The sequence below is a fragment of the Aspergillus versicolor genome (assembly GCF_001890125.1).
Source record: "Aspergillus versicolor CBS 583.65 unplaced genomic scaffold ASPVEscaffold_11, whole genome shotgun sequence".
Taxonomy (NCBI): domain Eukaryota; kingdom Fungi; phylum Ascomycota; class Eurotiomycetes; order Eurotiales; family Aspergillaceae; genus Aspergillus; species Aspergillus versicolor.
This window is the reverse complement of record NW_024467534.1, coordinates 278,605-302,093: the sequence shown is the minus strand read 5'-3', so window position 1 is coordinate 302,093 and position 23,489 is coordinate 278,605. Positions and strand designations below refer to the sequence as shown.

The 23,489-nt window shown below is 50.7% G+C and overlaps 7 protein-coding genes across 7 annotated transcripts; 3 read left to right on the top strand and 4 right to left on the bottom strand.

Moving 5' to 3' along the window:
- Nucleotides 1-116: 116 nt before the first annotated feature.
- Nucleotides 117-1,938, bottom strand: ASPVEDRAFT_45923 (peroxidase family protein). Its single transcript, XM_040813421.1, has 7 exons — nucleotides 1,643-1,938; nucleotides 1,478-1,596; nucleotides 1,399-1,429; nucleotides 1,205-1,354; nucleotides 823-1,146; nucleotides 599-776; nucleotides 117-545 (listed from the first exon to the last, which is right to left on the bottom strand). Exons 1-7 carry the CDS (start codon nucleotides 1,827-1,829, stop codon nucleotides 215-217), a joined length of 1,320 nt encoding a protein of 439 aa, XP_040672322.1. The 5' UTR covers nucleotides 1,830-1,938; the 3' UTR covers nucleotides 117-214.
- Nucleotides 1,939-2,657: 719 nt separating this feature from the next.
- On the top strand, nucleotides 2,658-7,372 carry ASPVEDRAFT_65223 (uncharacterized protein). Its single transcript, XM_040815785.1, has 10 exons — nucleotides 2,658-2,850; nucleotides 2,897-3,032; nucleotides 3,079-3,263; nucleotides 3,313-3,349; nucleotides 3,407-3,474; nucleotides 3,521-3,903; nucleotides 3,960-4,027; nucleotides 4,085-4,261; nucleotides 5,344-5,746; nucleotides 5,793-7,372. The coding sequence occupies exons 1-10, from the start codon at nucleotides 2,755-2,757 to the stop codon at nucleotides 7,318-7,320; spliced, it is 3,081 nt and encodes a 1,026-aa protein (XP_040672321.1). The 5' UTR covers nucleotides 2,658-2,754; the 3' UTR covers nucleotides 7,321-7,372.
- A 1,532-nt stretch (nucleotides 7,373-8,904) lies between these two features.
- ASPVEDRAFT_87856 (uncharacterized protein) lies at nucleotides 8,905-11,453 on the top strand (the record flags this gene model as incomplete). Its single annotated transcript, XM_040818183.1, has 2 exons — nucleotides 8,905-10,538; nucleotides 10,586-11,453. The coding sequence occupies 2 exons, from the start codon at nucleotides 8,905-8,907 to the stop codon at nucleotides 11,451-11,453; spliced, it is 2,502 nt and encodes an 833-aa protein (XP_040672320.1).
- Nucleotides 11,454-11,760: 307 nt separating this feature from the next.
- On the bottom strand, nucleotides 11,761-13,115 carry ASPVEDRAFT_87855 (uncharacterized protein; the record flags this gene model as incomplete). The annotated part of the gene is made up of 3 exons (XM_040818182.1): nucleotides 11,761-12,187; nucleotides 12,253-12,827; nucleotides 12,885-13,115. The coding sequence occupies 3 exons, from the start codon at nucleotides 13,113-13,115 to the stop codon at nucleotides 11,761-11,763; spliced, it is 1,233 nt and encodes a 410-aa protein (XP_040672319.1).
- Nucleotides 13,116-13,514: 399 nt separating this feature from the next.
- ASPVEDRAFT_328578 (uncharacterized protein) lies at nucleotides 13,515-16,178 on the bottom strand. The gene is made up of 3 exons (XM_040810655.1): nucleotides 13,781-16,178; nucleotides 13,660-13,726; nucleotides 13,515-13,603 (listed from the first exon to the last, which is right to left on the bottom strand). The coding sequence occupies exon 1, from the start codon at nucleotides 16,045-16,047 to the stop codon at nucleotides 13,885-13,887; it is 2,163 nt and encodes a 720-aa protein (XP_040672318.1). The 5' UTR covers nucleotides 16,048-16,178; the 3' UTR covers nucleotides 13,515-13,603; nucleotides 13,660-13,726; nucleotides 13,781-13,884.
- Nucleotides 16,179-16,607: 429 nt separating this feature from the next.
- On the bottom strand, nucleotides 16,608-19,627 carry ASPVEDRAFT_65220 (uncharacterized protein; the record flags this gene model as incomplete). Its single annotated transcript, XM_040815784.1, has 11 exons — nucleotides 16,608-17,113; nucleotides 17,169-17,217; nucleotides 17,397-17,533; nucleotides 17,588-17,854; nucleotides 17,909-18,041; nucleotides 18,127-18,544; nucleotides 18,613-18,713; nucleotides 18,784-18,845; nucleotides 18,918-19,012; nucleotides 19,089-19,268; nucleotides 19,326-19,627. The coding sequence occupies 11 exons, from the start codon at nucleotides 19,625-19,627 to the stop codon at nucleotides 16,965-16,967; spliced, it is 1,893 nt and encodes a 630-aa protein (XP_040672317.1). The 3' UTR covers nucleotides 16,608-16,964.
- Nucleotides 19,628-20,715: 1,088 nt separating this feature from the next.
- ASPVEDRAFT_56153 (uncharacterized protein) lies at nucleotides 20,716-23,190 on the top strand (the record flags this gene model as incomplete). Its single annotated transcript, XM_040815170.1, has 8 exons — nucleotides 20,716-20,826; nucleotides 20,894-20,941; nucleotides 21,538-21,701; nucleotides 21,760-21,947; nucleotides 21,998-22,293; nucleotides 22,376-22,681; nucleotides 22,770-22,943; nucleotides 23,005-23,190. 8 exons carry the CDS (start codon nucleotides 20,716-20,718, stop codon nucleotides 23,188-23,190), a joined length of 1,473 nt encoding a protein of 490 aa, XP_040672316.1.
- Between the last annotated feature and the right edge of the window lie 299 nt (nucleotides 23,191-23,489).

Sequence of the window (23,489 nt, the reverse complement as noted above, 5' to 3'; positions counted from 1 at the left end):
ATACACCAAACCTGACAACAGCACGAAGAGGAATTTCTTGTTCGCTACGAGCGTGACATCTAACGAAGTTTTAAAACAGAAATTATTCTAATATAAATTAATTAAATAACCTAAGCGCCTCATTCACGACCCTATCATAATAAGGGCACATCACATCGGAGCCCAGGAAAGAAGGGAATATAATAACATAATACACTGGACAGTCAAACCACCCCTACAGGATACTCGTAGTCTTGGCCGCACCAGGGAACAAATCTATGATAGCGTCCCACGCGGGCTTGCCGCCAAGCTGCATATCCTGGAACGCAGGGCAAGCCAGGTCAAGCAGCGGGGTGGCCAGGGCCTTAGTGAGGAAGTCGAGAGGAATTGCAAGAGTCTGGTAGATACCAGCAAGCGCATTGGGGCTGGCGAACTTGAGGATCTCGAAGATGAAGCAGAGGAGGTTGTTGTCCTCGAGGAGGGTGGTGGCGTTGAGAACGCCGCCGGTGAGATCGGACAAGTCGAGGCCGGTGAAACTGTTGACGGTGCCCGTGTTGCCGCCGATGCTAGTACTGTTAATATGGTTTATATAGGTGGGGGGAATTGGTAATGAGCGCACCTTGCAAGCTCTGGGTACTTCATGGTCCAGTCGAGGAGGTCCACGTTGAGGTTGAGAAGACCCCAATCCATAGGCCTCCTGTACCAGTTTTCAGGGAGACGCTCCCAGCCTCGTCGGTATTCAAGGTTATCATCATCGTCTCCGTACACGGCGAAAAGGTTGCGAACAATTTGTTTCGCTATACATCGTTAGCGACTATCAAAAAGCAACTGGGGAAGTCATACTCAAGACGCCATCAGGATTCTCCTTAGTGTGGTTCCTGAACAGCCTGCCTGCAAAGAGATATCCAGCATTACGGGCAAGGAAGCCAGTAACAGGTCCGTAATAGAAGTCAGGGTTCGTAGCCTTGCTCTGCTCGAATCGGATCGCGGCGCGCTTAGCCATCGTGTCCAGAGAGAAAGTTCCGTTCTCGTCAGCCATGGCGTACCATTCGCGGAAGAGAGTCATGTTCATCGTCGCAGCGTCGCCGGTAACGTAGAGGTCGTCGCGGGTGTTGGAGGAGTCCGACTCGACAAAGTTATGCGAGCCATTCAACCCTTGGGGTTCGCCTGTTGACGAACGTTACTCGGTGTTCGACAGGGTGTATGGATAAGATTGACTACATACCGAGCAAGCCGAGGCCATTTCCAAGAATGTTGTTGACGCCACTATCACGGCCACCGATAGAAAAGCCTGGGTTAACAGACAGGGGGTTGCCGACAGAGATGAGGCCCATGGTGGCGAGGATCAGGGCGAGGTCGACGCCCATTCCATACACTGCAAGAGTTAGCAAGCCCTAGATGATCCCTCGGGCACCGTACCTTTGTTGATGGCGGGGACGACTTCAAAGAACTGCGACAGTTAGTTAATACCGACCGACTAATAGTCCTGGCAACCTACTGAAACAACACCACTCCGCGGGATATACCCATGGTTCGCGAGAGCATTGAGCCCAGGGCAGGGACCGCGCTGGTCGCCATTCTCATAGTCAGGAGGGTGGAAAGCATGCTCCCCGGTAACTATCTGGTCAGTTACGACTGGGCCTACGGAGAGGAGTATTCATACTATCAATGGGCTCGTCCATAGAACTAAAGAGACGCTTCTCATGTTGCTGCTCCTTCAGCATTTCCACAACCTCCGCTGGGAGGTTTTGCAGATGCTGCTCATGGAGCCGCTTGTGGCTATGTCCATGCTCAAAGGAAGGGAAGCTGGCAGCACAGGCTGCGAACAGAGCGAGCGACCACACTTTCATGGTGTTAAGGAGAGACTTGAAAGTGAACAAAAGAAAAAAAAGTCAGAACGAATGAGAGGCGGTGTTTCAGTAATCAACAGGCACCGATATAAGGGAACTCATGGCAGCAGGAACCGGCAGGCAGGGGTTCAAGACAACCACACAGAGTGCGAACGCATTGATCAGCGCAGTTTAATAATTGACTTTGCATCACAGGCACAAATGAGCTTGACAAAGGTACCTTTTTTTGCGGACTCAGCCTGCCTGATTCACGACAAACTCGCACAACGGGGCTCCGGGCCCAGTTTTGCAGCCGTCGACGCGGCTGGCTATTCTTCGGGTCCGGCCAGTGGAGCGTCGGGCAGCCCCATAACGGATGGGACAATGACAGCCAGACAGGAAATAAGTGGCCCGTGTCAACAAGCTCTGATCTGGGGTAGGGGCGGCACGTAGTCGTTGAGCTCCTGACCAATTTGGCTGGCTGCTGCAGATCGCAATAAGGAGCACAGTCTCGAATCTCTCGATGGCTGCAGAATCCATGACTCGCACCTATGCAGCTCGACCGGTGCACTGGTTAGGGCAACTGTGCACGATGAGAACCACTCCCTGCCATGGCCAAATTATACGGGATGAACAGGAGAACTATTCATCTAATGCAGCTTGGCGGCGCCCCAAGCCCATGGACGGGAACTGCTCGTGGCAGGGCTGGACGCCTATCATTATTGATTTGCTATTTGGCTCTGAGGATCGATTCAGTCCACGCATAATGTTGGGAGATGTGTGGCTATAGCTGCCGGTCTCAGGCCGAGCAAAGCATCCTACCAACTTTATTCATTCCCTCGTGTCCCTCTTTTATCCCTGTTGCTCTTGTTGCTCTTGTTCTTGTTCTTATTGTTCCTGTCACTCCTTTATTCCTTTTTTTCTTTGCGTTCTTCCATTCTTTACGATGCGATTGTGGTCAATTGTGGCCTTTCTGGCCATCTGCACCATGGCTGCAGCGGCCAGCATGGAAGATCTGGCCAAGGCTTTGCCGCCATGTGCTGTACGTTCGAGTTTCATATTGACGAGTTGGCGCTAACCAGTGTCAGCTGCAATGCTTCATGAAAGCGATTCCTGCGTCTCCGTGCGCTGCGACAGACCAGACCTGTCTCTGTACAGACCCGGGCTTTAATGCAGACGTCGAGACCTGCGTGCTGGGCGCTTGCACCATTCGCCAGGGCCTAAGTAAGTCTCGTATCACTTCCACAGAGTGCACATTCTGACGGGACAGCGACCAAAAATGTCACCTACACGATGTGCGATATGCCCGTCCGCGACCGCACCCATATCGTTTCGATATGTGGTCTTGCGGGCTTAGGACTGGCGTTCCTTGCCTTTGCTTTGCGCATTGTTGCCAGACTTCCCTGCTGTGGAGGGCAGCTTGGTTGGGATGACTGGACCATGGGGCTGACAATGGTACGTCTATTAATTTGGGAGCGTTCGACGGTTATATTGACATGTTCAGATATGCGTTATTCCGCTCTCAGTCTTGTCGTGGGTCTGTAAGTAACTGAGTATTCCTCATCCTTCGCGGAGTCCGATCTGATGTGATCCTTTAGTGGCCGATGATGGGCTTGGTCTTGATATGTGGAGGGTGCCATTCGACAAGATCACTCATATTCTCTACGTAAGTCGAGTCATACACTCCAAGTCGCATCGCTAATACAGCACAGGTTTACTTCTGGGATGAGTTGCTTTACCTCACCGCGGTTGGGATGACCAAGATATCCATTCTCTGCTTCTATCTGCGCGTGTTCCCCCGCCGCGAGATTAGGAGGCTCATATACGGCGCCATTGGCCTCAACGTTTGCTACATCCTCGTGTTCAACATCATTACGATATTCCAGTGCAACCCGGTCCAGGGCGCCTGGCTCCGCTGGGATGAGGAGCACAACTTCAAATGCAACAACGTCAACGGGCAGGTCTGGTGTTCTGCTATCTTCAACATCATCCTCGATGTCATGGTCATGGCACTGCCTCTGCGCGAGCTTTGGATGCTCAATCTGTCCTGGCGGAAGAAGGCCTTTGTTATGTGCATGTTCTCTCTCGGAATCTTGTGAGTGTCCCGTTCCCCATGCAGACAGAGTCAGTGGCGCTGACAATGATGGTTAGTGTCACCCTGATCAGTGTCATCCGCCTTGACGCGTTGATCGTCTTCGCCAACACTCAAAACCTCACCTGTAAGTGCCGTTCCCCGCCCGCTGGTCCAGGAGAGCATACCCCTGACATGTGCATAGGGGACTACGTGAAAGTGGGCTACTGGAGCACCATTGAAGTCCATGTTGGAGTGATCTGCGCCTGTCTGCCGGCTCTGCGGTCGCTGTTCCGACGCATTATGCCGTCCATCTTTGGGGATACGCAAGCTGGCACATCCCAGAGGGGTAGGACAAAGTCAACCGGAACAGGTTCCCGTAGTGCACTGAAACACGGGGACGATCACTTTGTGCCGTTGGTGGATATGGCAAATAATGGGAGCTCGGGCAACTTCAGCAGCAATGACCGGGAGCATCATGGGCGGTTCTAGATAATTCTTGTTTTCGTACTGGTTGTAAATAAGCCTCGCCACGGGGTATAATGGAGATCTTCGTTGAATTTAGTAATTTGCAGTGGGTACTTGGGGAGGGGGCCTGAGAATGACATTGTCCGTCGGAAATATTGTCCCCTTCTTCTCCGGCCGTGTTATTATGAAGGGACTCCACTGGAAGACAGTATATAGGGGCAATTGGGGATACTGCATTGGCTATAACGTAGTAAAGGCCTTCTCCAACCCTGGGGATCAACGTCCATCCCGTAATAGTGGATAGGAGAGGCGAAATTGGCTTTCTGCAGGATTCTCACAGGCACCAGCCTGCCCAGTAGCAGGCTAAGCAACGGCGATTCTGGACTCCAACCTTCTGCGGCGCAGAGGCCAAGACTCAGGTCCTGCCCTAGTGGGGAGTCCCTTCTCCACAGCTGCGTGCGCTAACTTTCGTCTCATTTAAGTCTGCGCTAAAGACTGTTGGGCCGCCGTTCCGGTGCGTCTCTTTCCTATTCAGGACAGAGATGAGAGGCCTGGCGCCTTGGCCGTATTACTCTGCTACACCGGTCGAATCCTTCATTCCAACGTGCCGGCGCGAACTGGAACTGTGGAAGTCCCGGATGTGGGCTTGTGAAGGCGGATAGACTTTCCGCTTCATGCAGGCCTTCGTCGCGAGCTTTCTCCGCGAGTATGACTCCGTAGAGCGTAGTCAGGAGATACCGTCGACCATGGACAGGGGGCGCCGGAGTATACTGGGGGCTATAATACCGTTGTATGATAATCATATAGCCGCCCAGCTTTGTTGGCGGACGGTGCGTGTGCTTTCTTTTTGCAAGTCGTTCTGCGCGTAATCAGCCTTGTGTCGTTCGTTTGTTCCTTCTTGTCCATTCAGTTCTCCATTGCTTGTCACAATGCTGGTCAAGGAGCTTGGCATCGCCTCCTTGCTGTCCAGCCTGCTATGGAACCCTGTCCTGGCAGTCCATGGACACCAGCACACCCATCGCAGCTCCAACTCCAGCGCCGAGTATGACTATATCGTCGTCGGCTCTGGTGCTGGTGGTGGCCCCCTTGCTGCTCGTCTGGCACGCGGTGGACACAAGGTCCTTCTGATTGACGCTGGCGACGACCAGGGTGATGCTTTGCCGCAGCAGATTCCGGCTATGCAGCTGCACTCTACTGACTATGAGCCGATGCGATGGGACTACTTCGTGAACCACTACGAGGATCTCGAGCGGCAAAAGAAAGACCACAAGATGGTCTACCGGACCTCTGACGGCGAGCTGTACCGAGGGCTTAACCCCCCTGAGGACGCTGAACCGCTGGGCATTCTGTATCCTCGTGCTGGTACTCTCGGCGGATCCACGACGCACAATGCCATGGTGTATGTTTCCTGCCAACGACCATGAAAAGCAATGCTGACTGTTCAGTACAATCTACCCGTACGAGCGCGACTGGGACGACCTCGCTGCACTGACAGGCAACGAGACCTGGAAGGCCGACAACATGCGCGACTACTATAAGCGTCTCGAAGACAACCGTTATGCCCCAAGCGACATCGTCAACCACGGATTCGGCGGCTGGCTCCAGACCTCGCTGACCCAGCTCACCCTCGTCGTTGAAGATCTTAAGCTCCTCTCCCTCGTCATTGCCGCTGGTACAGCCGCAGGCCAGAACCTCGTTGGCAAGGTCCTCAACACTGTTACCGGCCTGGCAGGCATTCTGGGCCGCGATCTCAACACCGGCTTCTCGTGGAGGGACAAGGATATGGGACTCTTCCAGGTTCCTCTCGCTGTCAAGGTCCCAGAGTACAAACGCACGGGGCCTCGGGACTTCATCATGGACACCATCGAGGAGGGATACAAGCTCGATCTGCAGCTCACCACCCTCGTCAAGAATGTCATCTTCGATACATCCGGTGCTACCCCCCGTGCTATTGGTGTTGACTACCTCGAGGGCAAGAGCCTCTACCGTGCAGACCCCCGCGCTGGCTCCGCAAAGGCCGGAACCCCTGGAAAGGCCTTCGCATCAAAGGAAGTCATTCTCGCCGCCGGAACATTCAACACGCCCCAAATCCTCAAGCTGAGCGGTATCGGCCCCAAAGCTGAACTGGCCAAGCACAACATCGACACAGTTCTCGACCTCCCCGGCGTCGGCAAGAACATGCAGGACCGCTACGAGACAACCCTCATCGGCAAATCCCCTACAGACTTCGTCCTAACCACAAAGTGCACGTTCCTTGAGGAGACCCCTGACCCTTGCTACGAGGACTGGAAGAACGGTGTCGGTTTCAAGGGAACGTACATGACCAACGGCATCGCTATTGCCATTATCAAGAAGTCGTCTGTCGCCGAACACGACGAGCCGGATCTGCTGATCTCTGGTGCCCCTGGTAACTTCATCGGATACTACCCTGGCTTCCCGCAGGAGTGTCTCTCGGACGCCCAGCACTGGGCGTGGATTGTGCTGAAGTCTCGCTCCCGTAACAATGCAGGCACGGTTGAGCTGCGCTCCACAGATCCCAGGGATATGCCGCTCATCAACTTCCGCTCGTTTGACGAGGGTGTTACCACCGATGGTGCGGACGAGAAGGATCTACAGGCTGTCTATGAGGCTATGGAGTTCTCGCGGGATATTTTCGATAACCTTGTCCCGCTGGATGGGGATTTCACTGAGTCCTGGCCTGGTCGCGAGAATGTTACCAATGAGAAGGAGATGAAGGATTGGATTAAGAAGGAGGCCTGGGGGCATCATGCTTGCTGCACTGCGCCGATTGGAAAGGATGACGATGAGATGGCGGTTTTGGATGGGGATTTCCGTGTTAGAGGGGTTGATGGACTGAGAGTTGTTGATGCCAGTGTCTTTCCCAAGATCCCTGGTTACTATATTGCGCTGCCTATTTATATGATCTCTGAGAAGGCCTCGGATGTCATTCTGGCTGATGCTGGGAAGTGGTAATTTACTGTTAATATATTGTAATACTACACTATGAATCTCATTAACTTCTAATATTATCTTTCTATTACCTTTTGCTCCAAGCATTCTGAGTATACTTAAACGGGCTGCTTCTCTGCCGGTATACCCCAGTATGCTACCGGATGATGAGGACAGGGGCCACATCTAAACTAAAGAGGCACTGTTACTTACTTTCACAATATGGGTTAGCATCGGACGATGGATTGCACAGAAGGTCTTCACTAAAGACCGAATATTCATCTGCCGTTATGCAGCCACACCCGCAGTGGTGGCTTCGCCCAGAGACTCAACACGCGCATCCATGATGCGGTTAACCTGCCTTGCGGGCTTGCTCTCTGGGTTAAGAGACTCGACCGGCGAGACGTGCTTCAAAGGTGCAAAGATTGATCAAGTATGACAAGGACATCGCAACCCTAAGGTCCGCAAATAGCCGGCCCACTATAAGGGAAACCCAAGTGCTGATATACATATTATGCTCGGCCAAATATTCGACGAAGCTGCCTCGTTCAACACAGGACTAGGAATGTCCTATCCAAACAATGGGGATTAATGTAAAGTCGCCAACCGACATCGCTATCTTTAGGGGCAGCAGGCCGGGCGTCGAGTTGGCCACGCCTGGGAATAGCAGGAAAGTCCGCTTGTAGGGCTGATGCTGAACTTCGCCAGTTGTAGCGTCCTTGTCTTTGCCAGAAACTGTAGTCTGATGAGGCCTTGGCTGTCCAACTCGGAGAGGTTCCTGCAGCGAATCAAAAGCCTGGCGAGCCACCCAGCCAGTTAGTGGTTGACGAGCAGCATTGTCGCCAGGTCCTCTGAACTTGCCAAGCTAGTATATCAAAGAACAGGAATTCGCTTCAAGGCGGATTCACTATAACTGTAAGTACATCAAGCATTTGGGAGCGGAGCTACTGTCGGGGTCGTCAGGGCATATAATGATCTCGTCCTGTTCAAGCACAGAGGTTATCAAGCGTATGGTCCGTTTCTCATGGCGATTGTTGAAGCTTTTTTGTTGGGAAGGTATGTTGGTCCCTGTTGCGTTGGTCAAGATAAATCTGGACGGTATTTGTGCACGGGTCAATGCCTATTTTTATGTACCCCAGGTGGGTGCCTCCAACGGCCCCCAACGACAACAGGATAAACTGTGCCTGCTCACAGTCTGGGACACTTCTTGACGATGTTCGTACATGTTCCCCTGGTCATCTTGGCAGCTGGTGGTTGTAAAGACTGAGAACCCGTATAAATACTGCATTAGTGAATTAGACTGAACATCGCAAGGAAGATGGCTTCTGCTATATTTCTATATCAAGTTAAATGCTGCGCCATCCTCCTGCCGACGTCATCTTGAATTCCACGATCTTGGCGGGTTGAAGATGAGCGAAACAGCTGCTCGTATTGGTGACGATCCCCAGCACAGCCCTGTCCAGTTCCACATCAGACACCAGATTCGCTGTTGCCAAAATCTCACCTTCAGACCCTGAAAATTCAACCGATCCCCTGCCTGAGTTGACAATGTTTCCTCTCTCCATGCGGATGCAATGAGGGTATTGTCTCCCTCGACCGCGAGGCAGTATGTTCCGCCGTACAGACACTCTCGGACAGAAACGCAGCCTCGTGTCCACCCTGACATTCTCGACATGGATGTCCGACACCGCGACCAAGGTTGAGCCGGAAAATGCAGGTGAAAGCACACCCAACAGCCGTTCGTGGACGAAGGGCATTGTGTTCTGTTCCTGGGTTATGGGCACGGTTCTCTCCATCAATATCATCCTAACAATTATCGCGGCCGGGATTGCATATTCTAGGAATGGTGCAAATGATTTCTCCTTTGCAGCGATTTATACTGGGAGCTGTTCCAGGTCAAAGAACTGGACGACAGGACTGCACCTTGTGATTAATATCTTAAGCACGGCCATGCTTGGTGCCAGTAACTACTGCATGCAATGTCTCGCATCCCCATCGCGTGCGCAGGTCGACGAAGCCCACAGTCAGCGGAGATCCGTCGCAATTGGGGTCCCCAATATCTGGAACCTGGTTCGAAGACAACGAGGGAAAAGGCAATTGCTTGGTGGGCTGTTGCTGATTACATCGCTGCCCGTTCATATGATTTACAACTCCGCCATCTTCTTCGCCTTTGGGCCGACGGAATACAGCGTCGTTGTAGGGACTGGTGGCCCTGTGGATAGCAGCGGAACAGAAGATTGGAACAACTGCACCACGCTTATTGGTATGGATGTACCAGCCCTCAACGCCGAGCTAGGCCGGTCGGATCTGAAAACGCTCTCTAATCAAGAGTGCATCGACACCTTTGCGCAGGACTATGTATCCGGCCAGAGGCTGGTTGTCCTGGTTACAAAAAAAGAACTGCCAGAGGGCGAGCCCGTGGTGTTTATGCTTGGGGGAAATGAGGCAGGATTCACCGGCGGAGACAGCAGCGACTACAGATGGATGTGTGGTGGGGAAAGTGACTGCAGCAAAGACATTGCAAGTAGCATGCTAAACGAGGATCAATGGACTATCCAGCCATTGCAGTGGTCGACCCCAACCATACAGATGCAGGTTCCTACTCAGTTTGGCTTCCACAACGTCTCGGGGCAGATTTATTTCAACACGCCTGATTTCCCTGATAGTACGCCGGACACCATACGGCTGAATGAGTTTCTCAGCCAAAATTTGTATGAAAATGAGCTGCAGGCGGAACTTGACAATCCATCGAACTGGGTCAATGCCTCTTTTCCCGGAAATGTGACAATTTATGGGCATACGGCGCAATGTAAAACGCGGGGAATGAATCCGGCCAAACTGCCAGAAACATACCCAGTCGAACATTGCCTGACAGTTCCAGTAGAGGAGAGCTGCCAGTTGGTGTTTAGCCCTCCGATATGTCTCATTGTAATCGGGTGCAATATCATAAAGCTTATCTGCGCCCTGTTCACGGCCTCTGATAGCAGGGACGATGTTTTCATGACTATCGGGGATGCAATTTCATCCTATCTTACTCGACCAGACCCGACGACAGCAGGGTGCTGCCTGCTCTCCAAGTCATTAATCAATAAAGGGACGAGTGGCTGGCACAGGAAGCCAAAGAAAAAGCCCAAGGATGGTGCTATAGATATCTCAGACTCGAAACTCCCGCTCCAACTCCCTTCTCAAAAATGGTGGTTCCAGGCCGTGGGTACAGGACGGTGGGTACTCACAATGACCATGTAGGTACCCCAGTGCCATGATCAGGAGCCGTATATTAACATTCCAGATTCGTCTGCATTATGATTCCAGCAGCCTACCTTCTTCACTTAGGTATGACACAGTACTACAAGTCCGTTGGCTCAAGGACCATTTGGGACACCACCCTCGGCGAACCAAGCCCAGCAACAAATCTAGGGAACTTCCACGGTCAAAGCGGGACGTCAGCGATATTCTCTATGGTTCTGTTGGCTAACTTGCCACAAATCCTCGTCTCACTCGCGTACTTCATGCTGAACGCCCTGTTGACAGTCATGCTGGGTGCTGTCGAATACAACAATTACAGCCGAGCTCGCAAACCATTGCGAGTATCCTGGCCGCAGGGTGGCGAGCAACGGTCTACTTACTACCTCTCACTCCCATATAGATACAGCGTCCCGCTCCTGATTGTCTCTGCAGTCATGCACTGGCTGGTGTCGCAAAGTTTCTTCTTCGTACAAGTCATTCCATTCGATATGGACGGCACCCCGAGTCGGTATGGCCAACTCATAACCGTCGGCCATTCGCCAGTTGCCATTATCTTCGCCATTGCCGTCGGCGGGTTACTGTTTGTCGTTTCAATGTTGATGGGCCTTCGTCGTTTCAAGTCACCCATGCCAATTGCAGGGCAGCACAGCGCGGCAATCAGCGCTGCTTGTCATCCTACAACTTCAGCTGCTGACGGTACTAGCCACGCACTTAAACCGGTGCAGTGGGGTGAGGTCGCGGGTACATATTCGGACCCGACTCCGATGGCATTTTCCAACCGAATCAGGGGGGATCTGGACCCTGGCAATTACACTCTTTCTGGTGTTGGGGCTGTGCAACAGGAGTGCTATCATTGTACCTTTACATCGGATGATGTGTCTGAGCCCATCAGAGGGCGTGTATATATGTAACTGTATAATCTATAAAGTAATGCTGTCTTCTTCTGCCATTCTGCCTCTTGCATAGTATATTCCACAAATGCTCCAATGGTTCCGAAACGGAAATTCTCCATTTGAGCGCTGCAACATAAACCATTAACGATAGTGCAGTGTTGGATCTACACCCGCCTCCACAACGCCGCTTAAGGAACCAGATTACTGACTCGACGAACCGGTCGACACATAGCCAGCCGACAGTCCCTGATCAGTATATAATACGACAAGATCTCGCACTGTTCGCAGAGTCTCCCAATACTCTGGGGGGCGAGAAATCTAACACCTAGACCCTAGCTGATCTTAGACCGACCAATACAACTCGGGCAACAATGTAGACAGCCATTGATGTAAACAATGAAAACCCACAAAAGAGCTGAAGGCCCAGAAATGAACCATTTTGGCGTGCGGTGATTGCTCCAGCAATAGGTGAGCCGGTCAAGGCGCCAAAAGATTGAAAGACAAAGCATGTACCTTGGCGAATACCTATTTCGCGGATATCGGAGATTTGAGCAACCAGAGTAGGTGCAAGCGAAATAAAGCTCCCCGAAAACAAGCCGTACATCACCGCAAATGCGAACAACGCCTCCTGACTCTGTCCCGGGACCCAGAGGGCTAGGCAAAATATCGAGGTGATTCCAGATACGAGTATCGTCACATTATAGCGGCCGAATTTATCGGCTAGGAATCCTGGAATGATTCTGCCAGGTATACTGTAATTGCTCGGGTTAGCATCCAAGTCAATATCTCAATGCAAGGTCGGTGCTCAGAAATTTACCTAACGGCATTTATAATTGGCAGCAGATACTGCGCAGTCTCTCGGCTCATGCCGGCCTCTTCGGACTGAAGAATGATGTAATTGAAGGGGATAAACAGACCCCAGTAGAAAAAGAAGGATCCCAGACACGTCAAAGTAAAAGCTGGATCGCGGAGACCTGAAAGATAGCTCGATGCGCTGAAAGGCTTGGGCTGAGGCGGCAATCGTGACCGTACGGTGCACGCGGCAATGACAAGCAAACCAAGGATCATGAAAGAAACAATGCGGATAGTCCATGGAAAGCCTACACGGGGTATAAGTTTGTTCATCATAATTGGCATGATAACACCACCGAGAGATGAGCCAGAGACCATGATTCCAAACGCGTAGGCGCGGCGACGTTTAAACCAAGAGACCACTGACAAGGTGCAGCAGTTGAAAACAGCAGATGAGCCAAATGCTGCCACAATTCCCTGCGACAGGAAGATCTGATAGTATTGATCAGATATGGAAATCATCATCAAACCGAACACGTAAACGAATGCACCAGGGATGAGTAACCATCTAGGGCCCAGCCGGTCAAATAGAGGGCCGAACTGCGGCGTTTGTGTCAGTAAGATCTGCCGCACTAATTCTGAATAGCAACTGCTTACTATAATGCCGCCAAAGGGTATCCCCCAAGCTTGGAAGGACGTGATCCAGCTCACATCCCCTTGACTATGTTGATGCAGAGGGCCCTTGTCGCTAACATAGTATGCCTCAAAGACACCAATGCAATTGACAAGCCCAAATGTGCAGAACATGCCACACCAGCAGCCAAGGACCACCAACCAAGCTTGGAGACCGCCATCGGGAAAATCATCCTCAGTCGGTGTGCTGGACATTGTGATGCCAGGGCGGCCTCCGGAGTCGTGATAGTGTCCCTGACTGTTACCTATGCCTTCTTTGGCGGCTTGTGACCCGAGCATGTCGATTCTTTGGTCTCTTTTTGAATACTGTGTAGACTTGTCCAGTTCGGCTGGGAGAAAGAGGTCAGTTGTGCCAGCAATGAGAGTCCAATTTTTGAAAACGTACGTGGGCCAAAATAATCAGCTTTGAATGCATCCGATTTAATTCTCCCAAAGGCGTTATTTTTCGAGAAGCAGCATGCCTTATAAGCTTGTAGAAACGGCGTGGAGTCTCGGCGATTGCGACGGATCGGCCGAGCACTCAACGGAGCTCCGCGTTTGTCGCCTCAGGCACCAGCATACGGCAGAGAGAAAGAAGTGATGGCATTCGATGAGGCCCACTCTCTACCACGCGAGTTCAACCGAGTTGAACAAGGAAAACTTTATTTTGGAGGCATATGACAGAAGCGTATCTTAGAATAGTACTCAAAGCGTCCGAATGTTAGTGGGCGTAGTTTTAACGGCTAGCTTTCTTCCTTACCTAGTGCTCCATACTTCTTACATTGTTCTTCCTAGCATAGAGTATCGAGTCGAGGGTAAGGCCCGTCCTATCAGTGGATGATATTAGCCTACCACCACCAGCGGATAAATTAGCTGCTAACAAATTTAGGGTAAAACGCGCTACAGGTCGTTCATTGATGTTGTTATATTCAAACCGTTGGATGAGTAGGCAATGATGTGCGTTGTCCATTTCTTTCGGTCAGGATCAATCGAAATCAAGGAAGTCTACAAGGTCCAATGTATCCAAACCATCCATTTCCCAACCGCTCCAATCCAACCTATCGTGGAAAATATCCTGTGCCATAATCGGATCATCGGGGGGTTGGATTTCCAAAGGTGCTTCTGTAAGAGGAGCACTCTCTGCAGTGGTCGTCTTGCTAGCAGGCTGCGAGGAAATATCCTTTTCGTTGTCAAACGATGCAATGAATTCCTCAACCGCGAGTTTCAAGAAGTGATCTCTCCTATGTGGTTCATTAAAGGCCTTCATGAAAGCTTGTGATGCCGTGGTAATCCAGAGCTGTCTCTGGTCACCACTGAAACGAAGTGTTTTGTTTTGAATCAGTGTCGTTGCATCTCTCATGAACAGAAAGAAGTCATGATCCGGCAGGGTCAGAAAGGTGATGTTCGTCATCGACTTGCATGCTACGTAGACGTAACAGAGCGACAAGGCAGCTCTGAACTGATCTCCGCAGAGTAGTTCTAGCATGTTACTTGCGTTGGCTAGCAGTTCCCGGTGCGTTGTAATTATTTCCCTGGCGCTATTCCACATTACCATGAGAGAGAAATCCCTTTCGGCAGGGGAGGTTGACTGTGTTGCCTGCCTTAGGTGGAGCACCAGCTGATATTGTTGCAGGTTGATGCGGAGCAAAGCAGATATGGGCTCGGCTTTGAGGGTACTGTATGGAGGTACCGCAGAAAGATAGGAAATGATTCGTTCTGTGTGCTCTTTCACGTCCAAAAATGAAATAACAGCATGGGGGTCGTTTAGCAAACTAGTAAGCGAATGTCGAAACGAAAGGCTCAGTGTTGAGGTAGACAAGTACCACGATGGATTTAAAGTACGAGTGAGTTCCGACAAATCAACCAAGTCCTCAAAGCTTTCGTCGGGAATGTTCTTCGGTGGAAGGATGTCCGACTGCTGCATCCAGGGCATGGGGGTCATTCCCTGTTCAAGAGATGCCTGCAATTCAAACTCGGCAGCGGCTGCCCATATTCGTCGGCGCAATTCCCTATCCAGGCTTGAGATATCCCCTCCCAGGCTAGAGCCCTCGCGATGTAGGCCAGCACTCATGAAATTTCGAACAAGCTTCCCGGCATTTGACCAGGTCTGCTTGTATCTGCGCCCGTTCAGCTGCCGCGCAAGCAGAAGCAAAAAGCCCGCCTGAAAGTCAAGCAAATGGGCATATCGCAAGGGTCTTAATTGGAACCAATTCTCACAGGCCTGGATAAGACGTGTGGCTCTGTCGCGGGATGGTGGACGTTCAGAGCCCGGTGCCCTTGCGGCAGTTGAAGTCAAGCACAATGCGATAGCAACAATTAGTAGCACGACAGTAACAAAATGTGGCTTCCGGCTGCCCCCCTCTTCCCAAAGGTCTTTGTAATCCTTTTTGAAATCAGGAAGGTGCAGAATGTGATAGACGAATTCGAAAGTCTGCAAATACGCTTCGACCAGCGCATCTGTCTCTGGTCGCGGTGGCAGTAGGGCACGCAGACTCTCGACAGTCACTGGACTGGCTGTGTTGTTCCATGTTTCCGAATGATGCACGGCGCGGCGGATTTGGTCTATCGCCGGGAATTTATCGAAAGCTTCCCTGGTGAACTGGCGAAGGCCGGGGACTTGGTTAAGCAGAGCACTCGTGTGAGTACTGCCGTTAAACTTGGTCGCAAACCCCTTGCCTCTCAAGGGCGGGTCCAAACTTCTGTCATCCGGAGCCAGAGTCCCGCAATGTGTATCAAAGTTATTATCTACTACCAGGGGTGCGTGAGGACGGACTGCTTCAGCGAGTGCAGTTTTATATTGCGACAGAGAAGACTCCAGGCGATGTACGCGCTCGGCCAGTTTTTCCAAGGTTAATTGGTCTCCTTGACTCGATGAGGATTGACCAGGCCCACCGCATCTACCACGAACCAGGTCGTTCGCATCGCTAAGCTGGCTGGGGTCAGTTGCGGAAGTGGTCGGCACATCATCAAGATAAACACAACAAGCGCTGTTGCCAGACCTGGAGCATCTGCCACACACCGGGAAAAGCCGATCGCATTGTACCTTTCTTCGACGGCACTCGGTACACGACCAGATCTTCCGTCGGCGTTTCCGCTGCGGCTCAGCGGCCTGGAGTTGAGAACCGGTTACAGGCATCGCGCTGTGCATCTGGCGCGGCGGGCGCGGAAGGCGACGGTGAATGGTTGGAACGTCCTGTTTTTGGGCCCATCAGTGGGCGTGGGCGCTGGCGTTGCTTCGGTCGCCGCTGACTAACACCGGTTCACTTTACACCCTTAAACCGTCTATAAATGCTCTCTTTAGGGATACATATTACTTGCTGCAAGAGTGCCCAACCTTTGTCAGGCTTCAGGAAACCCTATATACTGTATGATAATCCGACCGTAACTGTCAACCAAATTATAAAAAAACAAAAACATACAACAGCTGGGATTCGCATGTGGTCACCCACCATACTACTAACCAGCCGGCGTGTGGCTTAAGTACGGCTGAGCGGACGGGAAGCCCTGTTTTCCACACCCTGTGGTCGTATGTACTAGGAGTAAATAAAAAGGTAATGATATGGAGTGTTATAAACAAATTGTTCAAGAGTTGATGTTGATGGGATCTTCTGGGGGTGGACCGAATTATGTGGCTCCGGATAATTCACAGGGACAAGCTAAGTAAAACATATATATATTTGACTTTAACACAGCAACTTGCTAGATGCTCGCAAAGCAGTATTCAGGAGAACAGAGAGCCTCCTTAATACACACACACACACACACATATATATATGCTCGCTAGTACTGAAATATAGTCCAAGATGATATTTTCTGGAAATTTTGCGCCTCACAAAGGTTTTGAACCTCTGACACCTTTCATCTTCGGGGACTAGAAAGAGTCATGAAGGATCGGTGGTCCAGCTGAGAGACCATGAGAAATAGTAACTAACTAGCCGCTGCAAGGTGATTAATTAAGCCCTTCTTCCTCTCCGTAGGGAACATTATTATACCTGTCATGAACTGCGGTTCACTTCACGTTTCAGGGTCAAATTATGTGGTCAAGTGCTCTACCAGTAATTCCGTTTAAACAGCCCTGCTCATTGTTCGAAACCGAATTCCCATTTCCTCCTCTTCATCATCCTGCTCTGGCTGATCACGGATCGGTGGATGGGTTCTCTGCTTCAGAAATTTCGGGAGATGGTTAAATGCATGCTCCCTAGTCTTAATGTTGACTGTTTGGCTAGTTAGTTCACTCGCAAGCACACAATTACGTATCAGGGTCTATACAGATATGATTCATTTCTTCCAGGCTAATCTGTGCCGTTCCGCTTGGGACCTAGGATTCAGCAAGTTAGCAGACAGCCAAAAGAACTGGAGATTCAACTCGGGTCTCTTCTGCTGCAGCCGGACTAACCAGAAAAAATACAAGGACGAACGCCACTGCATTGAGGACTCTGTAAAATCCAGAAAATATGTCAGTGTCTCTGCCGTGGTCTGGAACATGTATGGATGCACCCACGTGAAGGCAAAAAGAAGATTCGAATGCCCGAGATGATCGTCTGCACCCAATACACTCGTCAATTTGGGCACAAAGAGGATTAAGATGCTGAGGCCGAGGAAGTTCACCATGACGCTGAAGCTCATGCCGACCTCTGAGCCCATGAATATTAGAAGACATTCGATTCCAAGAGGACTCTGCTGCTTACCTCGAAACGCCAGAGGAAACACTTCAGCACTAAAGGTGAACGGGACAGGACCGGCACCAATGCCGTAAAAGAAAGTAAAGACCACAATAGCAAACGCGGCGACCAAGCCTCTTCGCGTGCTCTCATTTTCAATTCGGAAAAAGCCACTGGTTGCGCACAGAGTGAAGAACATACCGCCGAGAGAAATCAGTAGAAGAACCCGACGACCCCTCCAGTCAATAAATTTATAGGCGGGGATTGTGAACAAGAAATTGGCCAACCCAAAGCCTGCCGCCACTACTTAGAACCGAAGTACCTGTCCATAGGATGTGCATCACTTACCGAAATTGAGCCAGGCAACTTGGTCATTGCGCCGTGGCTCGGGCTCGTTACAACGAAGCTGGCCAGGCCTCGCCTGCCCCAGATCTTGAGCACTGTGAAATATCTCCGAGGAATAAAAGGAAAGAACGTTAATCTAGGATGGCTGTCAGATGGGAGAAGAGAACGATGGTACACACCCCCACCTCCCTTGAAGATATTTGATGGCATCATATACTCACCCCGCAAAGCTGTTGCGCAAGCATCACCAAAAAGGCCGCCATACAGGCCCTACGGCCGCGCGGAATCGTAAATAGAGCTTTGACCCTCTGGAAAAATGAGTGTGCGTCGACTTCGTCTTGGTACAGCTCTTTACGCCACCATTGCTCTGGCGGTTTACCGTGGAATAGCTCCGTTTCGATTTGCAGCTGGCTGTGAATATAGTATAAGTCTTTGGCAGCTTGAATATCGGTTCCTCGTAGCTGGCGAAGGCTGATGAATGCTTTTGCGTACTCGCGCTTTCGGATGAGGAATCGCGGTGACTCTGGGCACAAAAACACTAGGGTGAGAAGCATCAATGCAGGAACTGCAGCACTTCCCAGAATACCTCTCCAGCTGCGTGCAAAAACCCAGTAGCAGACGAACCCAACAAATATCCCGCTGATTCATTATTCAGTGTCTTGGCAGACGGGCAGGGCCCTGCCTGAAGCCGGTGGACATGCACTTACAACGTGTCAAAGAGTTGCCACATCATCAGCAGGCGACCTCGTAAGTGTTCTGCTGCTGCCTCTGCAGCAAAGACAGGGGCAATGGAAGCCTTCGCTCCGATCTTGAATACAAGAAAGAACTGATTTTTAGCCCATATATCTATCGTCATGTTGATTGTCTGTTTGCCATACCCCAACGCCAAGTAGTAAACGACAAACCAGTATTGTCTGCCACGAATGACAATGCGCAGTCCCTGCAGTTCATCATTAGTGGGAGTCAGCTCTGGACTCCTTTTCAGGCGGCTGTTTGGGAGAAATTGGCTTACCAATGACGCAGGCTGCACAGAGCACTGCCGACATAAAAAGTGCCGGGCGCCGGCCGTACTGATATTCTTGTAAGGGATCACTCAGCCATGTCCCACTAATAGCCAACTCATTAGTGTATAAGCGACAACCGAGTCCGCAGTGTGATATACATGATACTTGCTGATATCCACGGTGCTGCATCAATCAAAGAAACCATATATGTCCCATGATCTGTTAACGTGCGTGAGCCGGACACGAAGGCGTCAACGAGGTGGGAGGCGGGAGCATTCTCAAAAAAAGTGTTGGTGTAGGGGATAAGGTCACACTGCCATCCACGCGAACTGGCATTAATGGAGGATTGCTGCCAGCCTCTTCATTGGTGTTAGCATCTGGGATTGGCATACTCGATGGTCGCTGGACTGGCTTACTGAATAATTGCTGCACATGCAGTAGTCAGGATGGTCGTCTTGAGCTCCTTCGTTTGCTGAAACAATCCCAGCGTCTTTTCTGTCTCTATGGCGCGCTTTTGGGGCCAGGTCAAGTCACAGGCCTCCAAGTTCGCAGGATCCTGTGCTATGAGCGCTCCACTGACGAGCAGCTTAACATCGACCACCTTTTCCAGTTCCGAATTGCGATGGTAAAAGCTGTGGACATCCTCTTTCAACTCCTCGGGTGTCCGGTCCCTCAACGGATTGGGGTTGCTAGATATTGCCGGGTTAGGAAAACACATATATGTTCTATATTCACCCTGAAGGTGGTGGATTGGGGGTAGTGTACTTACCGTCGCCTTACGCTGGCGTGCCCTGATTGATGCATATCTCGAGGAAGAAGCTTCCTAACGATCTTCTAAAGACGCAAGGGGCTGGTCGTAGCGCAGCTCTAATTCAACAACACAAAACGTTTGTAGGCGAGAGATATTCCGAAACCTCGTTCTATGTTTACGGAACCCGAGCAAGTAACTACTCTGTATGATTGCGGGAGCTTAGAACTTGCACAGACCTAGTCACTTCGCTCGAACGAAGGCCGGCCGCGGGTTGCTCACTCTGACAATGAGGCTCAAAGTCCAGCTCTCATCTCATCAAATCTTGTTGGTTCAGGGCTGTTGGTCCCGTGCGCCACTCGAGGGTGAGACATCTTCGTATTATGGGCTGGGGACGAATGAAGTTACGCCGCCCACCCCCCTGAACAAGAAGACATCGCGGGGATGCGCATTCCCCGCTTGCAGTCTCGCAGCCAGACTACTGCCCGGGAATAGGACCTTGAAGTTTGCCTTCTTGCCTCGCTCCTTGTACAGCATGGCTAATAATTTTTATCTTGGGTCCTGATTTTTCCCCAGCCAGCCTTGGACCATTATAATATATCAGACAACCTGAGTGCGTCCGTTGGTCTCGATTGATGTTCGAAGTCGTACCCCGGATGCAGGATTGTCGTCCATGCATAGCCCCAACTGGTTACCAGCCTATGCTGACATACGATTGGTGAATATATCATGGAGACCATCGGCCGACTGGCGGTTTGACACCGTGCCGCGGAAATGAGTCTCCCCGATTCCCAATTAGAGTCAAGCATGCGGACGCTCGGTCCCCAAGGCTGTCCAGGATTCATGGGTTTGACGGGCATGTTCACCCACGCGAGAGCAGCCACGTCCCACACCCCCTCTTTCCCCAGCCTTGTCTGTTGGACGCAGGCGGCTCTTCCCGTGGTCCGTATCTCTTTACGAATCCTGTCCCCTGACCCTGGTGTCTCCAAACTCCCCAGAAATTCGGACACCTGACTTTAACTGACTTTCTCTGCTTTTTCAGACATCACGTTGTGACAATGAGTCAGATGGTGACGAATATAATCAACGAGGATGAAACAGGCTATATCCTAAAAGAGAAACTTGAGGCTCGTTTGCACTTGATATTTCGCTATCCCATCAAGGTTGAGGTAACACTTGCAACTGACACTGCCTCCTTTGGCTGAAATCATCTCGCTTACTATTGATCATGTCAAGCATATCAATGGCCGATACCGTTTTGTAGCGCCCAGGAAAGTGGCTCCGGTAAGGCTCGATGGCGATGATCTTGCGTCTGACTTGCTAACAATGGGGGCACTGCCCCCGGCACAGGATGAGCTTGCGTAAGACTTTTAGAATGCGTCTGGATTCAGCCTCAAGCTTACTGACGCCAATTTGGTATAGTGACCTTCGCGAGTAGACATCCTGGGCCGAGAGTGGTGGACGAGAGGGGGTCAATGACCAACAATAGGTTGCATGAGAATAGGATCTGGGGAAAATGCAATCTCATGCAGAGTTAAGGACAGAGCTCTGACCTCATGTATATACTATGCAGTGGTGACTTCACAAGCCACGCCAGGAGGCAAGAGACGTTCATCGCCCTCTGCTCAGCCAAGATCCAAATCTCTCTACGATAGTGCCCTGTAAATCGCCAGTTGCCCCATTGACTGCGCCGACAAGGGCGCTAGAGCTCAGGTATATTAGATTTTAGCCCTCAGTCCTTCATAGTTTTGAATTTCTCCAGCGCCCCCCACCCCTTCATGATGTCAGTTCCTATCGAACTCGGTCGTATGACTTCCGATGTCCATGTTCCTTCTTCGCATCCGATGTGCTCCTACAAAGGTGCTCAAGATTACTACAAGGGAATAAGACCATATCTGCGCTATCCGGCTTTTATTTCTGACTCAGAAAAATGCAATATCTACGTATTCGACAATACGCTCAATGGGGTGGCTCATACATTCACCAACAGTGAAATATTTGAATCCTACATCGCAAACACCCAGAAGCCTAGCGGTCGGATAATGTATGTTTACCCTGCTGTGCACCATGTATTAACGCCAGCCAGTCTGACGGATTATAAGTTCAATATGCTGTCAGAACTCTCTACAACCTCTACGCATTACTGAGCAGGCATGGCGCAAACTTATGAGCGAGTACGACCTGGATCCCTCTTTATTCGAACTCGCTCTTTCGTTTGGAGATAAGCCACGGAGCTCTGATGCTGGCCTTGGGGCATTAAGCGTGCATCAGAAGGAAAATGGCGCGTTCGGTATTACATACACCCTCTCCCTCAACTCGGATTTGTAGCTTACTTTTAAGACATGCACTATCTCATTACATATGCAGAAGATACCATCAGAGGAGGCATATCGTCCTGGAAAATCCGCCAAACTTGTGTTTTCCATCGCCACGACCCGTCAGGTTCCGGAAGCCTTTGGGTTTTGCTTCATGCAAACGCGGAATCGCCGCTACAGAAACGCATAGAGCATATCATCGCGACAAGCCCGGCCGCCCTGCTTGGACAATGGTTTTCTATGCATCTGCTGGCTCTGTCTACCTATCTAGGCGGCTGGCGCTGGTACATTCGGAGTCTGGGCGACGAGATCGAGAAGACTGTACGTTCACCTGGCTTGATGTCATCCCAAATACGCACAAAAGCCATAGAGTAGAAATGGAAACTAATGCGCTCTGTGGTAGGTCGATATAGCACTTACTCTTGATTTCTCGAAACCTCGGCCAGACGACCACATGCAGGGCCTTGTCCATCTTCTCAAACAACAATACCTGGGTGATAGGATCCTCCCACTGGCGTCTAGACTGCGCAGTACACTGGTGACGCTGCGCCAACTGGAAAAGATGAATTCACTCCTCCATTCGGACACGTCTACCGACGCTGCATTCCAGACTGTCGTGGACAAACTGACGTATCATATAACGTCTCTAGAAGGGAATTTAGAAGGAATTAACGTGCTAGAACGAAAGATTCGAGCGATATCTGATCTGGTAGGTTGATGCAGTTTCCTGCGGGTCGTTTTGCCGTTTTACCTAGCTGTTATCTATTCATCGCTAACCTGGACTGGGCCATTTATAGCTGGCGGTTTCCCTGACAGTGGAGAACCAAGCCGTGACGATAGACATTAACAACAAAATGCTGGATCTTAATCAGAAGCTTCTCAGGCTCACTGACGAGTCTTTGAAAGGGAATACTACCGTTAAAACTGTTACTTTGGTAACTTTGATATACCTCCCAGCTAGCTTTGTCTCTGTGAGTATTATGTTATCAAAGGAAAACCACAAAATTTGACAGACTCTAACGCAATATATAGACCCTTCTTGGAATGAACCTATTTGACTACAGCAAAACGGGAAGTTTCGAGATATCACCCCAGTTTTGGATCTTTGTTGTGATTGCGGTGCCGTTGACCGCGGTGACTGTAGGATCATGGTATTGGTTCAGTCGGCGAAAAGAACGATCGAAAGACCTAAATCGCACACCAGAGATTGGTGCATGATGGAACGAGGGCGGCTAACATGTTTTACTGATACTTTTGGTTTGTGGAGGTTGATTGTCGGGCTAGAGCTGTGTTATTTATAGACATTTGTACGAATATGTATTTGCATACAGTTTGGCGTTCTTCTACAGTCAAGCCCCAAAAAGACAGCTGTTCCCTGGACAAGGACGCCGTGGGTGACATTCCCTCGTAATTTTAATCTCACCAAAAGTGTCTATTTAACCCTGTGGACTGTTAATACGACAGCCGTCCACTGGATGTCTTCTCTCTTGAAATGTTCGGCTATGTTCGGTTTGAGG